At 38.9% G+C, this 22,259-nt stretch overlaps 1 protein-coding gene across 2 annotated transcripts; it reads left to right on the top strand.

Moving 5' to 3' along the window:
* Positions 1 to 7,999: 7,999 nt before the first annotated feature.
* On the top strand, positions 8,000 to 20,566 carry LOC104609582 (uncharacterized). Of its 2 annotated transcripts, none has more exons than XM_088901014.1 (9): positions 8,000 to 8,361; positions 8,832 to 12,148; positions 12,230 to 12,331; positions 12,574 to 12,655; positions 12,794 to 12,813; positions 12,955 to 13,015; positions 19,691 to 19,767; positions 19,967 to 20,050; positions 20,144 to 20,566. In XM_088901014.1, the coding sequence occupies exons 2-9, from the start codon at positions 11,714 to 11,716 to the stop codon at positions 20,216 to 20,218; spliced, it is 936 nt and encodes a 311-aa protein (XP_088757140.1). In that variant the 5' UTR covers positions 8,000 to 8,361; positions 8,832 to 11,713; the 3' UTR covers positions 20,219 to 20,566. The 2 variants fall into 2 exon arrangements, with proteins under 2 accessions (XP_088757140.1, XP_010274243.1); XM_010275941.3 differs by having other exon boundaries at positions 8,001 to 8,361; positions 11,669 to 12,148.
* Positions 20,567 to 22,259: the final 1,693 nt, after the last annotated feature.

The following is a 22,259-nucleotide window of genomic DNA, read 5'->3' as shown; positions in this document are numbered from 1 at the left end:
TGCCACCGTTTCTAGAGGTTGTTGATATGGTTCAAACAAAAAGGTGGTTGTGGCTATATCAATCCAACAATCTTTGTATGTCGCATGGATGGGTGAGAAGTGATTAGGGTAGCCTAGCCAGAATCCACACTGCTAACCTTGACGTTGCCGGTTTGTGTTGTTCGGTGGGGGGCAAAAATCAACCAAACGGTTAAGGGAAATCCATAAGAGAGAGAGAGCAAGAGAGAGAGAGAGAGAGATTGTTGACGCCTGCGTCGTTGGTTAAGTGTCATCCTGTGGTGAGAAAAGGTTGAGAGAGAGAGAGAGAAGTCGCCTGGTGCCGGTGGTGAAAAGGTCAAGTGAAAGAGGGCGGGAAGAGGAGGGATGTGATGTGAGAAAAAGGGTTTTTTACATAACGAGGAAAAGATGCTCACGCCTGTGTGGATTTGGTGGAACTGTAGGGGTGAGAAAAAAACGGAAAAACCCGATCGAATCGGTTCGATGTTTTCAAAAAGCGACAGTTTCAGACTGCTGAACTGAGACTTTTCACTTCACAAGTCTGCCAGACTGGCGAACAGCCTGTCTGACACCCGCGCTTCCCTTTCTTTCCCTCTCTCTGTTTGAGCTCTCTCTCTCAGCCTCTCACTCTCCCAGTTCCGGTTCTCTTCTTCGTTCTTCCCCAACGGATCGATGGGCGATGGCCTTCGGCGCTCCGCCCTCCGACCAAATCACTGATGGCCTCCGACACTGGCGATCCCTCCTGCTTCCACAATAGTCTAACACCCGCCGCCCTTTTCCCTTTTTCTTTCTTTCCCTCTTTCTCTCTCTTGGACTCTCACTCTCTCAGACTCCCACTCTCCCAGTTCTCTTCTTTGTTAATCCCCAACGGACCAATGACCTTCGGTGCTCCATCTTCAGACCGAATCACGGGTGGCCTCCGACACTGGCGATCCCTCTTGCTTTGGTGACACTCTTTCAGACTCTCACTCTCCCCGTCTCCTAGTTCTCTCTTTTTTTTTTTAATTTTGAGGGCATTAAGAAAACAGAAAAATCGGGTCGTGGTTAATCGATCCACCAGTTAACCGGTTGCATCTGTTCGGTTTTGGTTCAGTTAAATGTAAAAACTGAACAAGTTGGTTTGGTCTAGAAAATCACCCCACGGTTTGGTTAACTGAACCGTGAGCACCCCTACTCACGATAGGGATGGCAATTTTCCCCATCCCCGATGGGTACCCGGCTCCCCCGACCTCGGTATGGGGAGCTCATGATCACCATGAGCTCGCGATCTTTGAGGAGCAGCTCGCGGTCGGGCTGCGCTTCCCGCTTCACCCTTTCATTATAGAGGTAGTTAAGTTTTTTAACATTACCATCGACCAACTTCACCCAAACTCTATTTGGAATATAGTTGGTACTATCTCTTTGTTCCACACATACAACCGACCTTTGTCCCTAGACACCTTCAACTCGATCTGTGCGATCAAGCGAAATTCTGCCTGTCTACACGGGGATGTTAGACAGAGTTATTACATCTCACCTCGCCCTGGGTTCAAAATCCTGTTCGGCTGCTTGAACAAGGTTCCAGCTTGGAAGAGGAGGTATTTTATTGTCTGAAATCCCGAATGATGGTCTTTTCCAACTCACTGGAGGGTGGCTATCAAGGATCCCGGGGTGAGCTTGAATGCAGAAACTAGGGCAGTCATCAACTCGTGGAGGGACCTCGGCCTTGAGATGAAAGATTTCTTGGCCGAGGAGAAGCTTGTGCGAGCTGGTCTGAGCCCTCTTAGTAGGTTTCCACCTTGGTTTTTTATTTTAAAGTTCCTTTTAGTTCGTGGCTTACCTTTTGCTCTTGCAGCTACCATGCCGAAGGTCGATGCCGAGAACCTTCTCAAGAGCTACTCTCAGAGAGGGAAGAAGAGGAAGGCTTTGAAGAAGCTTCGCCGGGAGGCCGGTCCTTCAGCCCCTGCCCCATCCGAGGTCTTGGCCGTGGAGCCGATCTCTACCAAGCTCCCCGAGGAGGAGGTTCGTCCTCGACCCCCCATAGTGGACCTGGATGATGACTAGGAGGAGGACGCTCAACCTCATGAACCGGGGAGCACTTCTGTACCCGAGCAGGAAAGCGTCCAACCTAACAGGTCGGAGAGCGCTTCTACACCGAGGCCCAAGTCCTCCAAAGAGAGCATAATGACTCTTCGGCTCGCAATGCGCAAGAGCAGGGATGCCGTCTTTCCTGACGAGGTTGCGGAGTGGGTTGACATGTCTACAACCATGCTCGGAGCCCGAGTTGCCGGTTATTGCATGGTGGTAAGTATCTTACTTTACATTTTATTTCTTTGTCAATTTCAAATGTACTTACCTCGGTTTTATTTGCTAGGTGAACTCCGCCATTCATTCGTTGATGTGTCAGCCCGAGATCCGTCTGAAGCGGGCTCTGGATGCCGAGGAAAAGGCACGGCAGCTTCATCGCGAACTGGACCTAGCTCGGGGAGAAATACTTCGGGCCAAGAATGGAGCTCGAAGCCAACAGGAGCTGATCTTGGCCATGACTGAGGAGAAGGAAAAGCAACAGGAACTAATCTCCACATTGACCGAGGAAAAATGAGGCAACAGGAGCAAATCTCAACGTTCACCGAGGAGAAGGCGAAGCTTCATTGAGAGATCGAGAATCTCGAAGCGACGATCCAGGAGCGGACTAAGATCTTCGAGACCGCCATCCAAGAGGCGTGAGCTGAAGAAAGAAGCCACGCCATCGAACGCTTCAAGGAGTCCTCGGAGTTCCACGATCTCCAGGTCGAATATGGGTCGAGTTCCAATCGTTCTGATTTCAAGCTATGCAGATACTTGGTGCGGCAGAAGTTCCTCGACCTTGATCTCGGAGTCATCACTATGCCGGGCCTTACCCTCGAGGTGGCAAAGGCGACGAACGAAGAGCCTAGCTCATCAGAGGAGGAAAGTGATGATGAAGTCGAAGAGGCGGGCTCCTCGGGTCAAGAGGACGCGGAAGAGCACATGGAGCCCAGCTCATGTGTACATATGTATACATTATACACAAAATGTGTAAGTTTAAATATATGCGGGCCGGCCTGGGCTTGGGCTGGGCTTGAAGTATTAAGCCCAAGCCCGACACTAAACTTTGCAGGCTTGATGTGGGTCGAGCCAAGGCAGGCTGAAATTATCACCCTAGGCTCCACCAACAATCCCAGTGGTAAAAGAACGGTGATATAGTGAGGGAAAATAACAAGGGAAGAATAATGAGACTAAGACAACTTAGATTTTTGCCGGATTCAATAAGGATTAGGAGGAGAGCTCAGCCGCTACAACTCCCCTGTTCTCCTCGATAGAGAGGCCTGATGATGAACTGAAAAAGAAAGAACTCATCATCGCAGCAACGACGGACCCTCCACATCCTCTCTCTCTCTCTCTCTCTCTCTCTCCCTCACTCCCTCTCTCCCTCCCCTTCATCGTTCTCTCTCTTGGTCCACATCCGGCCTCTTTCTCTCTCGGTCCTTGAATACTTCCCTCAAAACTGCTCAAATCCAACTCTGTGACATCTGTTTACTAGTCGGCAGTGCAGCTTCGCTTACATCCTCGTAAGCCAGAGGTAGATTTCAGGAGTGAGGTGGTGCTCGATGGAGATGATCAAGGAAGATTTAGTCTTTTTATTCCTTAAACTATTCGCTGCTATGGTGATGAAATGAGTTGTAGAAAGAAAGAGAGGTGTCAGAGGTGTTGCAACAGTGGTGATGAAACAGGGGAGAGAATGAAAGGGAAGGAGAGAGAGAGAGAGAGAGAAAGAGATAGAGAGTGAAGGGTAAAATTAGGTTTTAAAAATTTATACGTCACATGGTGTCACATGTGTATGGAATTTGACGGAATATTAACAAATGATAACGATAAGGGTAGAGCTTGTTAATTGTTAGAAACAGTAGGGGTACTTTAAGACAATACTAAAACAGTAGGGGTATATTTAGTTAATTTCCTAAACCTTAGGGTATTTTAAGAAATTTGCTCCAAAACAAATTAGCAAAAACTTAAAAAGGTATCGACACATAACACTGGAGACTTGATAGAACATAAGTGAAGTGATAACCTGGGCGGCCATTGAACCCTACTTCTCTTATACTCTTCTTCTTCGTCTTCGATAGTTTGGTTTACTAGGACTTCTAGTCTTCCACTCTTTAGACTTCAGGTGAGGCAACAGTCTTCTCTCTCTCTCTCTCTTAACTCACAACTCACAAGTCTAATTTCTGAAATTTGAAGTCTCTATAAACCTCTCTATTTTCCCGTAAAACAGGAATCTCTAGTTCTCCACCATAGCCAATAGATTATAGATTTGAAACTTCAAAATTCCATTGGAGATTTTTGTAAGTACAGTTTCATCTCCTTCTAATTTTCTGGATTAATGTATTTCAAAGGGATAGAACTACGAAAAATTTCTTTTGATTTTGTGCTGAAACCTACTATGAACCAATGCCAAAATTTAGTGTTGAAACTTGTTAGGAACTAGTACCAATTGGGGATCGGGGTCTCCAACGGGGAGCCCACCCCCATTGGGGTTGGGGACAATTTCTTTCCCCGACGAGGACCGGGGACAGGGTGGGGGGATGATTTGGAAAATGGGGTTGGGGATGGGAAATGTAATCCTTGCCTCGTTGCCATTCCTACAATCACCACTGTCTTTAGCGACAGTTTTAAACGACTGCTGCTATATGGTACTACTTTTAGCGGCCATTTGGTGCCTTTCAAAACTGTGCTATTTATCGGTTTTCCCATAGTGAAAGTGGTTAGTTTTAATTAAGACCACGCTTGCTTTTCGGTAAATTACTTATCCAGGTAAATGCAGTTACTTGAGTAAGTTTTTCTTGAGAAATACTTATTCGGGTAAGTGCAACTTTCCCCCTAGGTGGGAAAGTTATTTTTACCCACTTAAGAGATGGGGTAAGTGATACACAGGAAAATAAACTTTCTCTGGTCCCCATATAAATCTGAAAACAAACATGAAATTCTTGATCAATGGGAAGCAAAATCCCATTAACCAACTTCCCCCCTCTCAAAATCCAAAAAAAGAACACCCCCTAATTGTAACGTCTTTTGAATTTATTTATATAAAAGCTGTTGGAATTCTCATTCCACAAGCAATAAGAGTTGGAATCATGAACTCTTGACCACTTTATTTGCACATTTCTTTTTATTAACTGCACGTCCAGCTCATGTTCATTCTGTTTCAAGCTTGTTCCATAATGCTCTAGCATGGTCTTGGTGACATCTACACGCACAATAACTTCGTCTTTCTATCTTGATGGTCATATATTTATACCCTCTACTTTACTCTGATAAAGTAGATTCTGTCACAATGAATGGTGATAAGTAATAACAATATGGTCGAGTGCCTCATCTTTTGAGGTAAGAAAAGGATTGGTGAATCTAGAAAAATTGGACTTGAAAGGATAGAACAAAGAATTTTGGTGGTAGGGGTGCATGATCTGATCCGATCCGAAGTCCGGTCTATGTTATCATATTCGGATATTCCCATTTTTTATATTCAGATCGGATCAGATAATAGGATCTGATCAGAAATCGGGTTGAATTCAGATCACCCCCTATTTGATTCGAGAAGATCTGACCCGATATATATGTTATTTATTTATATAAATATATATGTTATTTATTTATAAATATATTATTTACATTGTATTTTTGTAAATTTATTATATCATTTATTATTTGCAAAAAAACATGTATATATGATGAAAATAGTTGAAAAGATACTTGTATTTTTTCTTTTTCTTTATTTAAAGTGTTATATTTTATTTCCTTTAAGAAATTATTATTAAAAAAAACAAATCGGCTTGAACCATATTTGAACATCTGACTTATTCATCATATTCAATTTAAATCAATGTTTATGAGATCCGATCGATCAAATTTGCAATTAATAGTGTCGGATTGGATTCAAATATGACCAAAGTGACAGACAAGGTTACATGAGCAAGGGCTAGGCCGGGCTTAGCACCTAGGAAAAGGGGCTTAACCTAGGGTTCTAGGCGGCTAGGCCCTGGCCCGACCTGGACTTGACCCACCCCTTCACAGGCTTATGGGTCTTCTAGGCCTACAAGCTAACTCGTATCCATTGGTTAAAGGTTTTTAGCAATGTTTTAAAAAAATGACCCAGAATCGGAACCGTTATGGCGTTATGGCTACCGGTCTCTGGGTCGACGATTAAATCTTCTGGTCCAAATGGATGGTCCATTATGACAAAAATGGGTTGAATGGTTTGACCGCTCAAGATTGTTGACCGATTCAAGGGCTCTTGTCTATGGACCGGGTTTTGGGTAAAACCCGGAACTAGTTTTTTGAACAGTTTCTAGGTCAAACAATCCGACTGTCTGAGTCAATAACGGTTCAAAAACCATGGGCTTTATGTACAACAATTTCCCAATACTATGGAAATTGTTAACCAGGCCGAGGCCTGAAATTTGTGGGCTGGGCTAACAATAACGATCATTAGGGACTAGGAGGAATGTCTTAGTAGGTGGTTGTTCCATCATCATGAATAAAGGGATCAATTAGGCTGTATTAGGTTTGATGGAAAAAATAGAAAGAGGAAGGGAAATTTAAGGAAACCTTTACAAACATTGGATAGATTTCCCTATGTTTCCCTTCCTCTCTCTACCTTTTCCTTCATTATTTGGAGTTTTGATAACTATGCTTGAATTTGATAGATTTGTCTTCATTTCAATGCAAAAAGAAGTCTATGTCTCCATGAAGCAGTTACTAATTGTTTGGAGAATGCCCCTGACAAGGTCAACATGACCGCTATTGGAAGCTGCACTCTAACTCTATTATATTAAGAGAGACCACTGGCGGGAACTTGGATAGACATTTACCAAGAAATTTTCTTATTTAAGTACTAGCATGGCAAATTTAGCAAGACTGTTGTCTGTATTAGTAGTCTGTAACTGTTATTATTGATGTGTGAGATACAATATTATTATTCTGTATTCTTTTGTATTTCTGTCTTTTTTTTTTACTTCCCTCTCTTTGTCTGTATTTTTTTTTGTGTATTTTTTCAATTTCCTTATTGTTGTATTTCTTTTTTTTTTTTATAATTTCCAGTGTTTTCTGTATCTTCTTTTGTTATGTTTTGATGTTTTCTTCAATTTTCCACTTTGGTGTTTTATTTTATTTTCATCTTTTTTCTTTAATGTATTTCCTTTTTTTTTTTGCATTTTCCTACTTTTTTTTTATTCCATGTTATCAATGTTCTACTAAATGGTCTCATAAAACATGGTTTTTAAAATCGAACTGGTTAGGGGTCTGGTTACCGGGTTGAACAGTCTGATCATTCAAACCGAACGCTCAACCCATTCTAATAAAAAATTCAAAAAAATAAAAAAATGATCAAAACCATTCGAATGATTCAAACGATTAACCATTTGGTTCAGCGATTCGCTGACCAAAATCAACGGTTTTGAGGGGAAATCCAATTTTTGGGAAAAAACGGAATCAATTCCCAGTTTTTCCAGTCCGACCATCCGGTCCCATCTGACTTTGAAAACCATGTCATAAAATGATATAAGTGCAGTCTGGCGTTTTAAAAATGTTTAAACATGTACATGACAATCACAGAATCTTTTATGGGGTTAACTGATGAAATGCTAACTGTGCGGGCAAAGTGTTGGCAGTTGAAGTTCACGGTGGGCCTTCGTTGTAAATAAAAGTTTGGGGGATTAAGTGTATAGGGTGACATTATGTAATTTACCCGGAAAGAAACAGAAGTATGGTTTTCAAATCCGGACCGGACGGTCGGACCGTAAAAACCGGTAACCATTCAGCCCCCGAATCCGGTTATACTGTAAACCGCTATTTCCTAAATAACCGTTGAAAAGGTCAGAAACCGCTAACCCGGGTGGTCAAACCGATAAATCGTTCGACCCGAGTAACGGTTCGCGGGTTGCGAAATTTCTTTTCACTGGATTTAAAAAAAAACAAGAAAATGACATTCATGTCCCCCGATTCCAGCCTTACGAGTTAGGGTTACTTTCGTTCTAACCCTTGCAGACTTCCTTCCTCTCAGACCTCATACCCCGACGGCGCGACCAACGACCTGCGGCAGTCCCGACCGACGGTAAATCACGACGATCGGCGACTACGGCGGATTTCCTTCATAAAAAACGCTTCATCTACAGCGACCGGCGACTACAGCCTTCTTTCCTCACAGAAGGGCTTCATCTACGGCGATCGGCGATTACAGCCTTCCTTACTCACAGAAGGGCTTCATCTACTGCGACTGGCGATTACAGCCTTCATTCCTCACAGAAGGGCTTCATCTGCGGCGGATTTCTTCTTGTAATCAGCAGCAACAAGGAGCAGCGGCGGCCGGCGGTGAGCTTTGAATTTTTCTGTTGTTTTTTGTATTTTTTCAGTATTTTTATGTATTTTTTTTTGCAATTTTCTGTGTTTTAGCCAGTTTTTTCTCTGACAAGAAAACACTGTTAAAACAGATTAAGTGAGACATAGAAGCCTTATTATCTTATATCTGATATCATGAAAGAGGGTGAAAATTTTGTCATGAAAAACAAGAGATTTTCTTCTCTTCTATTTAAACAATTGGAGTCATTCCCCAATGCCACTAAATCAATGGCTTGAATTAAACCTTTATATGGGCAATTACAATCTATGAACAAATTAAATCCAAAGAACTATTCATCAAAAAAAAAAATCCAATGGATGCCAAAAAGGAGCAAATAAGCTTTAGTGCTTCATAAGTTCATATTAATTGAATCAATATATCATAGTGTAGCATAAAAGCAACTAAGGCTGCTTCTGACCTCTGTGAACATAGTTATTTGCAGGAACTTTATCTTCCAAAGGCAACTTGCAATCTAATGTCATTTCTTGAGCCTATGAATAATGACTTTTTCTGTATCTTGTTTTAAATTCTTGGATGCTTGGAAGCAAGTAGGGCAGAAGGTGACATGTAATTTTTGAAAGTTGAGATGGTTTGGCAGGCCCAAAATAATTGGTCAAACAGGGAATATGAGGGGAGAAACATATGCAATTCTCTTTCATAAAATTTTACAAAACACTAAGCATAAAATGGAAACCATATATAGAATGAAATTATGAATACAGAAGTGACTAAGTAAAAGCTAAGCAAGGTTTTAACATTTTAGAATTCAATCTCATAGGAGTTGGTCTGAATAACTTGAATCTTGAAAGACTCCCGTTTTCAAGCAAGATCAAGACCAAGCCCTTCCCATTGGAACGGTGTTATAATACAAAACAGAAACAAAGTAAACATACCCTGATTCAATGATATAATACAAAGTCACTGAGCCTCTCTGCAATGTGCCAATGTCTAAGAGCTGTTGTACCATGGACAGTTCGGGAGGAAAGGAATGAGATGGTCTTTCTCAACAAAAGAATGTCAGCATGAAAGTCTGATAGACTTGCCAAAACACGTTTGATGAATGTGACTTTACCCCCTTTAGAGAGGTACCGGGTTTTCCAAGCTGTCATGTTTGTGTCCATCCTCTCTAAAATTGGGTCCCAAATGTCCTTCAAACTACCTACCTTGCATAGTTGCACCTTAAAATTTTGGCCAGTTCATGAACATTGGTTACTATTCCAACTGCTAGCGTCTCACTTTTGGATAAATTGACTTTCAGACCTGATACTATCTTTTTCTTGATCAATTCAGACCTGATACTATCTTAAACCAGTATAGGATGTGTGTTAAATTCAGTACTTGAGTTGGAGAAGCATTTCAGAGGAAGAGTGTGTCTTCTGCAAGCTGTAATAGAGGAATTTTAGTGCCATTGCTAGAGCTTTCAAACCCCTCCAACCAATCCAAGTCTGAACCTCAATCAGCCAATTTACTTAGGCCCTCCATCGCCATGAGAAATAATAGGATGATAGTGGACCACCATCATCACCTTGCCTCAAACCTCTAGAGCTTTTGAAATTGCCTTTAGAAGTACCATTTATCAACACTTAGAACTTTGGTGTGGTGATGCACACCTTCATCCAGCTCCTCCACTTGGACCCAAAGTGCATTTTTGTCATCATATAATCCAATAAATCCTAGTTGACATTGATCATGGGCTTTCTCTAGATCAATTTTGCAAACCGAACCTGTCTTTCCACATTTCTTCCTTGAATTGATGAGTTTGTTAGCTACAAGAACTCCATCCTGAATATGTTTGTTGTGAACACAAGCTCCTTGGTATGCTGAAACAATAGCACCCATCACCTTCCTTAGCCTTGTGGCTAGAGTCTTAGCCAGAACCTTGCAAACACTTCCTATCAAGCTGATAGCTCTGAAGCCCTTCAAATTTGCCGCTCCTTTCAAGGAAAGGGATTTGAGTCAAACACTGTCTAATAGGCTGGCTCTACAAAGTGTGTCTATAGGTTGGTTCTATAAGGTGTTTAATAGGCAGGCTCTATAGGCTAGCTCTATAGGCAGGCTCTATAGATCAGTGGTTTAAAAGGCATGCCTAGGTGCTCAGGCGAGGCGCATTTTAGGGTAGGTGCCTTGCCCAGGTCCTAGGCGCAACCCATTCAAAAGGCGCACACCTGGTGTGCCTAGGCGTGTGCCTTTTGAAAATTTGTTGCTTTTTCCCTTTTTTGAGTCTGGCCGCTGGGCCGGGGGCTCCGCCCCCGGACCCCATGCCACGCCCCCCAAGGCCAGTTGGTAATGTTGTCCATTCATTCGTCTTAATAAAATATCTTCTTAAAAGCAATTCAAACTATAAAATTATTATTTTTTGTGTGAAATCTAAGAATGTAAGACCCTAACATGGACTTGTTTGGGATTGCCTCAAGGGGTGTGGCACAAAGGCGACTCGTAGAATTAGGAATGTAATATATTACATTAGCTACTTGATGCAATTGAGAAAAAAAAGAGATTGTGGGTTTTATATGCTTGAAAATGTTTTATATGTTTGATTTCATTTTTAAATTCTCATTTGAATATGCTTTACATATTATATTTATGTATTTTAATTTTAGATAATAGGTTTTTTAAAACATTTATTTTAAAACTTAAGTTAATATTTTTTTAATATTATGTTTTATAATTTTTTGATTTTTTTACATTTTTTCGATTTTTTTGCATTTTTTTTTAAATTGTGCGCCTTGCCTCAAAAAGGTGCATGCCTCGCCTTGAGCCTCAGGCGCAAAATGGCCCTTGTGCCTTGCGCTTTTAAAACACTGCTATAGATAGTGTCCATAGGTTGGCATAGGTTGTCTCTTTATTGAAAAGATAAAAGGAGTTAAGTTTCTATTTTGGTGTTTAAGTTTGTAACTCCAAAACCAATGCCAAAATGTATGTAAAATGGATTCCAACCACCCGTATATATCAATTTATATATTACATCATAATCGGTTCGGTTTCGGTTTCATGGTTGTATATTTTATTGACCCAAAACCGACCAGATTGGGTTGGATAGGGCCGGTCTGGTCGGTTTGACTGTCTTTGTGAGCAGCTCTACTTTCTTCGAAGTCTTGTGAATTCTGAAGGTCTAAGCATAAATTATGTCCATATTGCCCCCAAACCCATAGTTCATGTTTCTTTCAACTTGGTCAATAGTAAAATTCACCCATAAAACAGACCTAAAAAATGTTAGATTAGTATTGATGTGAAATTTCTAATTGCAAATTCTTATGGTAATTGGTTTCAATATTCTAGGGTCTTTTTAGAAGCCAAGAAAAGAAGACTCCAAAATATTAGGTCATGGATACAGCAATTCACCTGCCAGAAAAAATAGAAGGCATTAAGAAGAGAAAATCTAGGCGCAGTAAGGATCGCAAGGAAAGGAAGAGAGTAAAAATCTTTTCAGGTACTGGAGGAAAGGTCAAAATAGATAAGAAAATGAAAAAGTTGTTTCGCAAGAGGGCAAGAGAGTACAATTCTGATGATGATGATGATGAGGCTAACCCTGAAGTTGGAGAAGCTAATACAAGACCTCTTGAAGAGTTTTCAGTTGGGAATTCTAGTGAAGAGGAGGGTATAGATGGCTCTGATCCTGATGCTGTTGAAGAAAAGGGGGATTCTGAAGATGAGGGAGATAGAACTCAGCCAGGAATTACAAAGTTCACAGAAGGTTGTAGAGCATTCAGAGTAGCCTTCATGAAGATCACTAAGACAAATGTGTCAGATAATTCACTGGTAAGCGGTAAGCAGTTTGAGTTATTAGATTTTTCTTTATTAATAATAAGTAAGCCCTCTAAGATTTTACTGTCTTGGCAGGGTCCTGTCTTGTCAGCACAGAAGAGGCTTATTGCCAAGAAGCTTGCTGAAGAAGAAGCTGAATGGAAGTCCAAGGGGGATGCTAAGAAGGAGAAACATTTGGTAATTTGTTATTAAACCCCTCTCTGTGTCTGCCTCTGCCTGTGTGCGTGTGTGTTGTCCACGTTTTAACTATATTCCAAAATTCAAATATAATTTTACATTTTTTTTTCTTTGATAGCAAGAGAGTTTACTAATGAAATATGTGAATGAGATATATACCAAACATACAAATGCACCCTAAAGGAAGGGTTATTGCCAAATCTAATTTGCTATTTATTATCTTGTGTTATGTGATTTTGCAGGTTGGAGAAAAAGGGCATGTGAAGCCTGCTAATTTCTTGGATTCACGTGAAAAATTTCTTATCAGCGTTGCTACAAAAGGAGGTATGAGTTCGTTTTTGGTTGAGCTTTGTGTCATAAGGGGCATTTATTTTCCTCAAGTTTTGTTTTGTTTTGTTTTCTTTTTCTAATCTTTTATCAACTAATTTGGTTTGCATATCTGCATTGTTGCTGGTGCTCAAGTGGTCAAGCTCTTTAATGCTGTAAGTTGGCACTTGTGTTTTCACCTTTTTTCCTGTGCATTTTCAACAATCCAAAAAGAAAAGTTAATTGTGTAAATTTTTATTGTACTCTAGCTACTGTGTTGTATGCTTATGTATGCTTGTATTGAACACATTATACAGGTAAACAAAGCACAAAATGCTCAAAAAGGATTAAATCCATCAAGGTTTAAAGATGCAAAAGGTATACTAATGGAAATCTGTAACCAATAAAAGTTTGAGCAGCCTCTGTTCTATTATGAAATTTGCAAATGAGATCTTCATGAAACATTTGAATGGTTTTATTTGTGATTGCTGCTATTCATCTTGGTTGTCTTAACATGAATAAGATTGTTCATGAGCTATTCCTTTTTCTTATTTCCGTTTTTGTTGTTATGAAGTTTGAATTTTCGAATGATTTCTTTGGGCTTGCGACTCACTAATCTTTCTTTGTTCAACATGGATTTTGTTTACTTGGCATGATTATATGGTCGTACTGTTAATCTTACCCCATATCAAGAATGTAAAAAGGTAATCAAGAATATTTCTCAATGAAGGACAAATAAGACAAGCTTTTGTCATATATATAATCATACTGGTCACCCTGGTCTCCTGAGATGATCCCCCCCAATACTTATTTCTTATATGTACCCATTACTTGCCTAGTGTGTCCGCCATGCTGTTCCCCTCCCTCGGGATCCATGTTATCTCAACCCCCTAATCTCTCTTATTATCCTTCCAATGTCCCTCAACAGATTCCTGTATCTCCGTGGGCTTGAACTGCTATTGACTATGGTCAGTAATCTCAATATATGCAAAACCTTCTTTTTTTGTACTTTCTTATTTCTTTGGGTATTAATTTGTGATATGATTGAACTGCAAAGGTTATTACACATGTGAAGTTCTTTATAAATCAAAGCAGTATCTGGACCAATGGACCATGGAAGCAGACATCACAGACAAGTGATAGAAGATATGTTGTTTTGTTAATCATGACCTACTAGATAAGGGTACCGAACCGTGGGCCTTTTTTTTGTAACCGAATCGGTACTTCCGGTTTTTGGAATCCCTGTGAGCATCAGATTTAGCTAGATTATCAGCTTCAGAGTTTAGCTCCCTCGGAATCCAGACCACATGGGCATTTAAAGAAGCGAGGATGTCTCTCGCTTCAGCCAGGTAGTGAGCTTAGGCCCAAGGCCCACTGTCAGGATTAGAAAGCCAATTAACGGTGTTAGGCTGTTAGCTGAATCTTCTTTAATGGTAAGATTTAGTAAGGTGCCGTTTGATTGCACTTTTTAGAGGTCTGCTGAATCTGAAAATGCTACTTTTCAGACCTCACTCCTTGTTTGGTTGTACCTCTTAAATTGGGTCTGAAACTAATTTTCAGATCTGAAAATCACAGACCTTGGGCTGTCTCTTAATGCGTTCAAACGTGTTTCAGAGCCGGCCCAATGTCCAAAATATCCTTACAATTTTTCGTAAATGACCCGAATTACCCTTGATACCCCAAACCTAGAAAACCAAAACATTCAACCTCTCTCTCCCTCCGCCCTGCCTTCTTGCCACCGCTGCTGCAACTTGCAGCGGCTCTCTCTCTCTCGTTCGCTCTTCGCCCTATATTCCCGCCACCGCCACTGCAACTTGCAGCGGTGGCTCTCTCCCTCTATCTTCTCTCGCTCTCGCTCTCTCTCTCTTTGCCCCCTGTATTCCTGCCAGCAGCGGCTTTCTCTCCCCATGTCTTCTCTCGCTCTCACTCTCTCTCTCTCTCTCTCTCTCTCTTTCTCTCTCCCCTGTATTCCCACCATTGCCACCGCCACTGTTTTCTCTCTCTCCCCCCAGCGGTGGCTCTCTCTCGCTCTCTCCCCCTAACTTTTCTCTCTCTCCCTCCCATGTCTTCCTACCACCGCCACTGCCGCTGCAACAGCAGTGGTGGTTCGGTACTTTGGTGAATAATAATATGTTTTTATTAATTGTTAATTATAAAATATTTTTATTAATTATTTTAATATTTTTATTAAACATTAATTATTTTTATTAAATTTACTTGTGTTATTTATTAATTATTAATTATTTTTATTAACTAATAAATTTTAATTATTTCATTAATTTTTAAAAATTATTTTAATTTTTATTTGTGTAAATTATTAATTATTTTAATATTTTTATAATCATTATTTACTTTTTTAATTTTAATTGTTTCATTTATTAATTAGTAATTATTAATTTATTATTTATTATTTATATTGTTTCAATATTATTTTGAGGTTGAAAATTAATTTTTATGAGAATGTAATTTGAATTCAACATTTTCAAATTGTATATTTTAGGGGTAAAATAGTAAAATCAATAAATTTTAGATGGTAAAAGGTTGATCCAACACAAACAAACTCATGGATTCAGATCTTATAAAAAGTAGAAAAGCAACTATACCTCTTTTCAGATTTCAGACACATTTAATATTTTTTTAACTTTTCAGATCTGAATTTTCAGATTTATTAAACGCTACCTAAGCCCATGTCATTTGCAATCCCGATGCTGGTTAGAGCTGCCATGACTTCGGCCTTTGTTGAGGAGGCTATCCCAATCGGTCCACTAAAAGCCCAACTGATAATACCATTTCTATTTGGAATTACACCTCCAATACCCGCTACACCTGGGTTTCCAAAAGCACTCCCATCAAAGTACAAGGTCGTCTCGCCTTCCACATCAGATCTGAAACTGCGGGGAGTGACTAGTTACATTTGATTAGAGTGAAGGAAATTTACGGTGTTTCTTTGGAGGTCATCAAAGGTGACACATCTGAAGTGAGTTGAGCTGGAAGTCCACAAGACGCATCTGTAACATATTAGAGAAATCAGCTCCTCAAAGTTTTTTGTTCTGTTGGTATACACCCGGTTGTTTCTCTCTTCCCAAATGCTCCAGAAAATAGCATGTGCAGCAGATTGCCATAAAGTTTTCCCTCTTTTGCTTAATCCTCTTCCTGACCATTGCCCTAAGCATTCAACCACATTTTCTGGGAAAACCCAGCTGTATTCAAATAATGATAGAAAAGCGTTCCAAAATTTTCTAGTTTCCTCACAGTGGAGCAGGATATGGTTGGTAGATTCCCCAGCTTTAAGGTAGAAACGTCAAACATGAGGAGATAGATAAGACCTTCCATGGTTCTTTTTCTGAAGGAGGTCATAAGTGTTGATTTTCTTTAAGCTGGCTTTCCACACACAAAAAAAAAAAAACAGACAAAATAAGCATCACTTATAAAACAGATTCAAAGTGGAATAAAAAGCAAGCGGATGTTCATGGGCTTTTGAGGCAATTCTATGTAGCATTTCCTTTTTCTCTCCTAGCTTATTTGACATAAATGAATAAGTAATATTGAAGATGAATTCTCTTTTTTTATTAAATGTCGCTGAGTAACAGAGGCAACAAATTTTGTAGGTATATAGTGTTAGAATTCAAAAACATATGAATTATTTTAATAGTATCTACTTTTTCATATATGTATACTCAAGCCTGTTTTCTCATCTTGCTAAATTAGACTCTTGGATGCATTTTGGCTTCTGAACTTCTGATCCATGTTTGTGTTTGTCCATGGCTCTATGCAACACTTCCAGGTGCACACACACTTTGCTTTTTGTCTTTGGCACTAGAAGTCATGTGTGGTTTTCTTTCACCTCTCACTTTAAATACATCGTAAGGCAGGAGAAAGTCCAGTTGATTTTGTGTTGAAACATCATAAAATGACTACAAGGGCCCTAGATTAAACACAACTCAGGATGTTCTGGAAGCTAGTATGTCATGTGGTACACTTAGTTATGTGTGCACGTCAGATTGGATAAACTTAAGGTTCTTTTCTCTTCTTTTCCTAAACGATGTACCATTGCACAAGGACTTCTTTAGCATCTCTTGGAGATGGTTCCTTAACCTTACAAAATGATGCTATAAACTATGGAGTCAGTTTAGGGAGCATTTGTTAACCCTTTGATGCCCATAATTAAACATTTGGTTTGATGACAAAGAATTGTCAGTTAAGGTTTCCATGGATGAGGTTAAAGGGAGGACTTGGCTTTAGAGGAATTCCCATGATTGTCCCATATGATCTTATACAATGAATGTGATAGAAACTCTCTTCCAATCACTCAAAAGATGAACCAATGGAACGATGTGCTTCTCCAAATCTCTGGTAATGTCAGTTTATAGTAAAGATCATCCAATGACTCCACTAGTTATCCTGTAACCCCTAAATTGACCAAAAAAATAGCATATACTGCTACCTTCCCTGCTTTACTGTTTTGTTTCAAGAACCACTGCATTTGGTTTATATAAGTGCCAATGCCAACTTTAAGAGCTGAAATGCTTTACACTAAAAATAGTGGATTTAGGATTCCCATTGCATCCCAATTTCCATTTCTGCCCTGTTCTGAACAGTCCTACAATCTCTCTCTCTCTCTCTCTCTCTTACTTGCACGCTTTTTTTCCTGCTTTGTTATTTGTCTCTATGTTGCCATAATTTTGTTGTTTCCTGCATAATTTCTATTGTAGATATGGTAAGAAAAAAGAAGATAAGGGTAAAGTTCCCTACATTCATTTTGTATGGTTTTGCAAATTTTCAGCCATTGATTTCAAAGGTGTGCCTAGGTGCACAAGAGAGGCGCATTTCAACTTACAAGCCTTGCGGGCCCAAGAGCAGCCCCTTTGACAAAGGCACATGCCTGTGTCTTGTGCCTTGGCTTAATTTTCTGCCTTTTCAAGCATAATGGTTGGGTTGGAGGCATGCAGCTGATCTTGTAGATATAGGAATACAAGATGTTTAAATCACATTAACTACCTAAAGTAATGCAATTGGGAGAGAAATGAACAGATTGAAATTTTCACATGCTTGCATTGTTGAGTGCTTCAATATGTTTTATATGTTATGTTTATGTATTTTAATTTGAGTTAGTAAGTTTTTTATAACATTTAGTTTCTTCTAAAATATAAGTTTGCATTTTTTTGAATTAATATTATTTTGAATTTTTTTAAAATTTTATGCCTTGGTTAAAATAGGTGTACGCCTCATCTTGCCCTTGTGCTTTTAAAACACTGTTTTCAGCCAGATGGATAGTGTTTTCCTTAAATGGTTCATCTTAAGGCATCTGATAACTCAATTGAATCCTTATGAGAAAGAAACTTTCTTTTGCTCAACTTTTTTTTTTGTTTGTTTCATCTATATGGAGGTTATATTAATTTAAAGCTGGAAAGGTAATTTACAGTACAATAACAACATTCTGAGTAAAGATAAAATATTTGGTTTCTAACATTTAGGTTCTGTTGTTTAAAATTCAAGCTTGGGTGCTTGAGATGGTTCTTGGTTCCCACCTTGGTGCAAAAAACACTCTTGATGTTGGTCTTCTTGTTAAGTCCTTAATTTTGCTGGATTAGGAGCAGTTTATTAAAGTACTTGCAATTACAGCTTAAAAAAAGAAAAAAAAAGCCTTTCTTTCCAAGTTAATTTTCTAAGCCCAGTCCTATGGGTGGGCTGAAGTAATTTATTTAAGAAAGAAAGGGACCTGGAGTCCATTTTAGCGAGCAGTATACCCTAAATTAATTTGGGCCTTAATAATGATCCATTAAGCATTTAATGGTCCTGTTGTAGAGCCCATTTAATGGGAACAGTAGGTCCTAAGAGGATCAAATATATATATATATATATCACCTAATTTTGTGAGGTGTCTCATTTATTTATTAAGGGGATACCATCTGTCCTATCAGAACAAGAGAGCTCTTTTTCTTCTCTTGGTTACTTTATGGTTGTGTTTGGTTTATGGGTTTCCCTACCTTTTTCTTCCTTTCCCTACCTTTCCTTCAAACCAAACATGGCCTAAGTGAAGTGACACATGGCACATTAAGAAGAAAGAGGTCTTTTCCCTTTAGTCACTTTAAGTAAGGTGACTTGTCACCCTATGAAGAAAGAGTTTTCTTTTCCCTTAGACCATTCTAAATTGGGTGACATTTGGCACTCTAGGAAGAGAGGGGTGAGGAGTTACCTAACCACATCCCTCCTCTATATAAACCCTTCTTCTTGTAGGAGAAGAAGGCTAATGCCATTTTGTTGGTTAATACTATTCTGCTTCTAGGATTTCCAGCAAAAAGAGACAAGTGAAGGAGAAGATAGAAGAAGATTGGGACATGAAGAATGTGGAAAAAAGAAGAGGAAGGGAATCTTGCATTCCTCCTACACCTCTTCACTATGATATTCCTATAGCCTCATTCATGAGACGTAGGACTAAATCTATTCCTTCTACTCCTCTTACCCCTTTATTTATTTTATTTATTTATTTCCTTCTTTTCTTCCCTGTCTTAGATTGGAATGCATGCGAGGAGATAACTATCTACAGCCTAGTTTAGAAAACTTGGCCGATTATGGTTCCTCACTGCATAATAGCACGTAAAAATCATTATTAAGGCCATCTACAGCCTTATTCATGGAATATGGTTAATTATGGTCCCTATTTGCTTGTTATGTATAGAGAAAATTTTTATCTATTTATATTTTCTGGTTTTCTCTCAAATAAAGAGGGAATATATAAACCACAGAAAATACTTGTACTTCTAAACCAGAATCAAGAGATTTTCTTTGTCCCTAGCAGAGATGTAATTAATGGAATGTATCTACATAATTTTCTGAATAGGACTTACCCAAATATCAAAAAGCCTATTTATCAGTCTAATTGGGTGAATTATGTTACATGAAAAATTATACTAAAAATTTCCACTAGCAATTCTCCTTTAAGTGATTCTTTGGTAGCTTATGATTTTGATATTTGATCACCTCATTTGTTTTTTTCAAGGATTTAGGTGCATTTACTTGTCTAATTGAGTGGCACACTCTTTATTCTGACAGCATTAGGGAAGCGGCAGAAAGAAGCTTTCTTCTCAGAGCTACGGAAGCCATCACAAGCTGTTGACCCTCCTGCCAAGGTATCCCCTCCTACACATTTTATTTTCCATTACAGATTATTTTGAAGGGGCAAATAATACACAAAGTAATCGTTAAATGGATTGTGTTGTGTGTGCACATATTTGATAAGCCAGGCAAAATAAACTAAAAGAATCCAGTCCTGCCAATTAATTTTGCTCAGTATGGAGATAACTTAGATTACGGTTTTATGACATGCAGGGTGATGATGGCCCTGCTTGGGCTCCATTACGTGATAGTTATATGCTTACAAGTTCTAAATTGAAAGATTGGGATAAAATGCCGGTAAGTTCCCGAGTTCTATGAGTATTTAACTCTACGCTGGCTCCCAAGACTTTGTTGATTTCATTTTGTCCATTTTTTGGAGCATGTTTACAGGAGACGACTGTGGGAAATGATATGGATGGGATTCCACTGGACAGCTCCTCCGATAGTTCCTCTGATGATGATTGAACTCATAAATCTTTTGAAAAATATGATTGAGCGCATGGATGGGCCATTTTGCAGGGAAATTGTCAAGGGTTTTCATAAAATTCAAGTTGTGATTCCTTATTGTTATCATAAATTATTATTATTATTATTATTATTATTATTATTATTATTATTATTATTATTATTATTATTATTATTATTATTATATTGTAAGGTAGTAATTTTCTTTCCCATGTTCTCGGTGCTTCAAAAATATGCTACCAGTCTTTACAATTTTTCTTTACCGAGACCTGTCTTAATACTCGTATTTGAATGGGAACCCTTTCCATGGCCATGAGTTGATAGCATGTGAGGTTGTGTTCGGTATTATTGTGTATTGAATCTCAATGTTTGTACTTGAAATTCACGGTACCCAACATACCCTGAATTGTTGAAGTCCATATTCCATAGACTTTTTTCTTGGTAAGAAGACCTATATTCCATGAAGTCTTAACATCAGAATTTGTTGAATCTCTAGGGTTCCATCTATCCTTCCATAGTAAACTTGGACTAGAGAAAATCTTTATAGAAGTTCTGCAATTGATGAACTGGGGACCAGGAAAATATGAGACCTTTTGAGTGTTTCTCAAGGTACGCAAATGTCTTTACAAGGTGGTTCTATTTGCCCTTCAACTGTACGTTATTATTTGATTCCTTGTGGTTTATTAGAAACCAAGAATTAATCCAGTTTGAGTGCCAAAGTTTCTCGTTTATGCAGATCATTACTCTGTTATGTAACAAGATGTCACATCAATTCTCCAAACTGAAGAATTCTATTTTATAGAAGCTCCGCATTGCTACTAGGAACTTTGGTCTTCTGAGTTTTGCCACATAGGCTATGACGTCATTGATTACAAATAAACAGTTAATCCATAAGGATTGCTAAAACCTCCTACAAAAATTTTTAACTCATTATACTTGTTCTTAGCATATCACAATTAGAAAAGATAACAATCTTTGTTTCATCTCATGTTCAAGCCATGAACGATGAAAAGATAGTAAAATAAGGCTCTTCATTTCTTCCTCAGGGAATCCCTGCCTTGTATTGTTAGTGATGCCAGTCATCTAAGCTGCTATTGTAGTTGCTTTTAAGTTTTTGCTTGATCAAAGAACTACTTAATGTTTTTACTTTTCTAGCACTGATGTGGCACGAAAATTTTCACATAAAGAATCTAATTAAGCCTATGGAAATGAAAACATTTATTTGTTTTATCTCTAGATCAGAAGTCAATGTGATACCTTATCTTCCTTTCGTACACACCTATGGCTAGTGTACGTAGCTGTCTTACCTCTAGCGCATATAGATCTGATCTTATTAGAGGTTCCAAAGTTGAGGTTCAAGAGTATCCGTATCTCATCTTCAATTTGAACAATAATATCGATATTCTTTGCAAGGATGGGGGTGATAAGGTATAATGAATCTTTTAGTTTTGAATAGGTGCACTGAGTAGATGACTAGTGTGAAAAATAATTTGAGAAAAAAGTACGTTGGTTGGTATTAACTTAGAAGAGGACAAACTAGGGGAATACACTAATATGGTGCACTGTTTCTCCTGGCCTTTGAGTTACATTGGCATTCCTCATTTTCAAAGCCCTGTTCCAGATGGATTCACCAAAAATATATTCCTAGATAAGAACTATCTATCATGGGGGATTTTATTTGCAAACTAAGGTATTCTGAAATATACCATTTTAAGATCATTTATTTGTTGGTTAAATTGTTTTTGGAAAGCATTAACAGTCTAGCATCTACACAATGATAACTAGCCAGTATCATACCACCAATATGCATGCCAAGCAACACATGCATTCTTTCATATCCAAAACCCCCACAACCCTTTAACCCAAGACGCTATTACTCGTGTTTCTGATTTTGTACAAACAAAACAATGTAAATAGCTCATTTCAACAATCAAAACTAACCAAGTCCCCTTGAAGTACATTCATAGCAAGGTTCAAAATATTGATATGCCCGATACGCCGATAGGGGCGTATCGGGATGCACATTTTGGAGCTGTTTTTT

The sequence above is a fragment of the Nelumbo nucifera genome, chromosome 3 (assembly GCF_055504915.1).
Source record: "Nelumbo nucifera cultivar China Antique chromosome 3, China Antique-T2T, whole genome shotgun sequence".
Classification (NCBI taxonomy): domain Eukaryota; kingdom Viridiplantae; phylum Streptophyta; class Magnoliopsida; order Proteales; family Nelumbonaceae; genus Nelumbo; species Nelumbo nucifera.
Note: the sequence above shows the minus strand (reverse complement) of the source record. Positions and strands in the feature narration are given on the sequence as shown.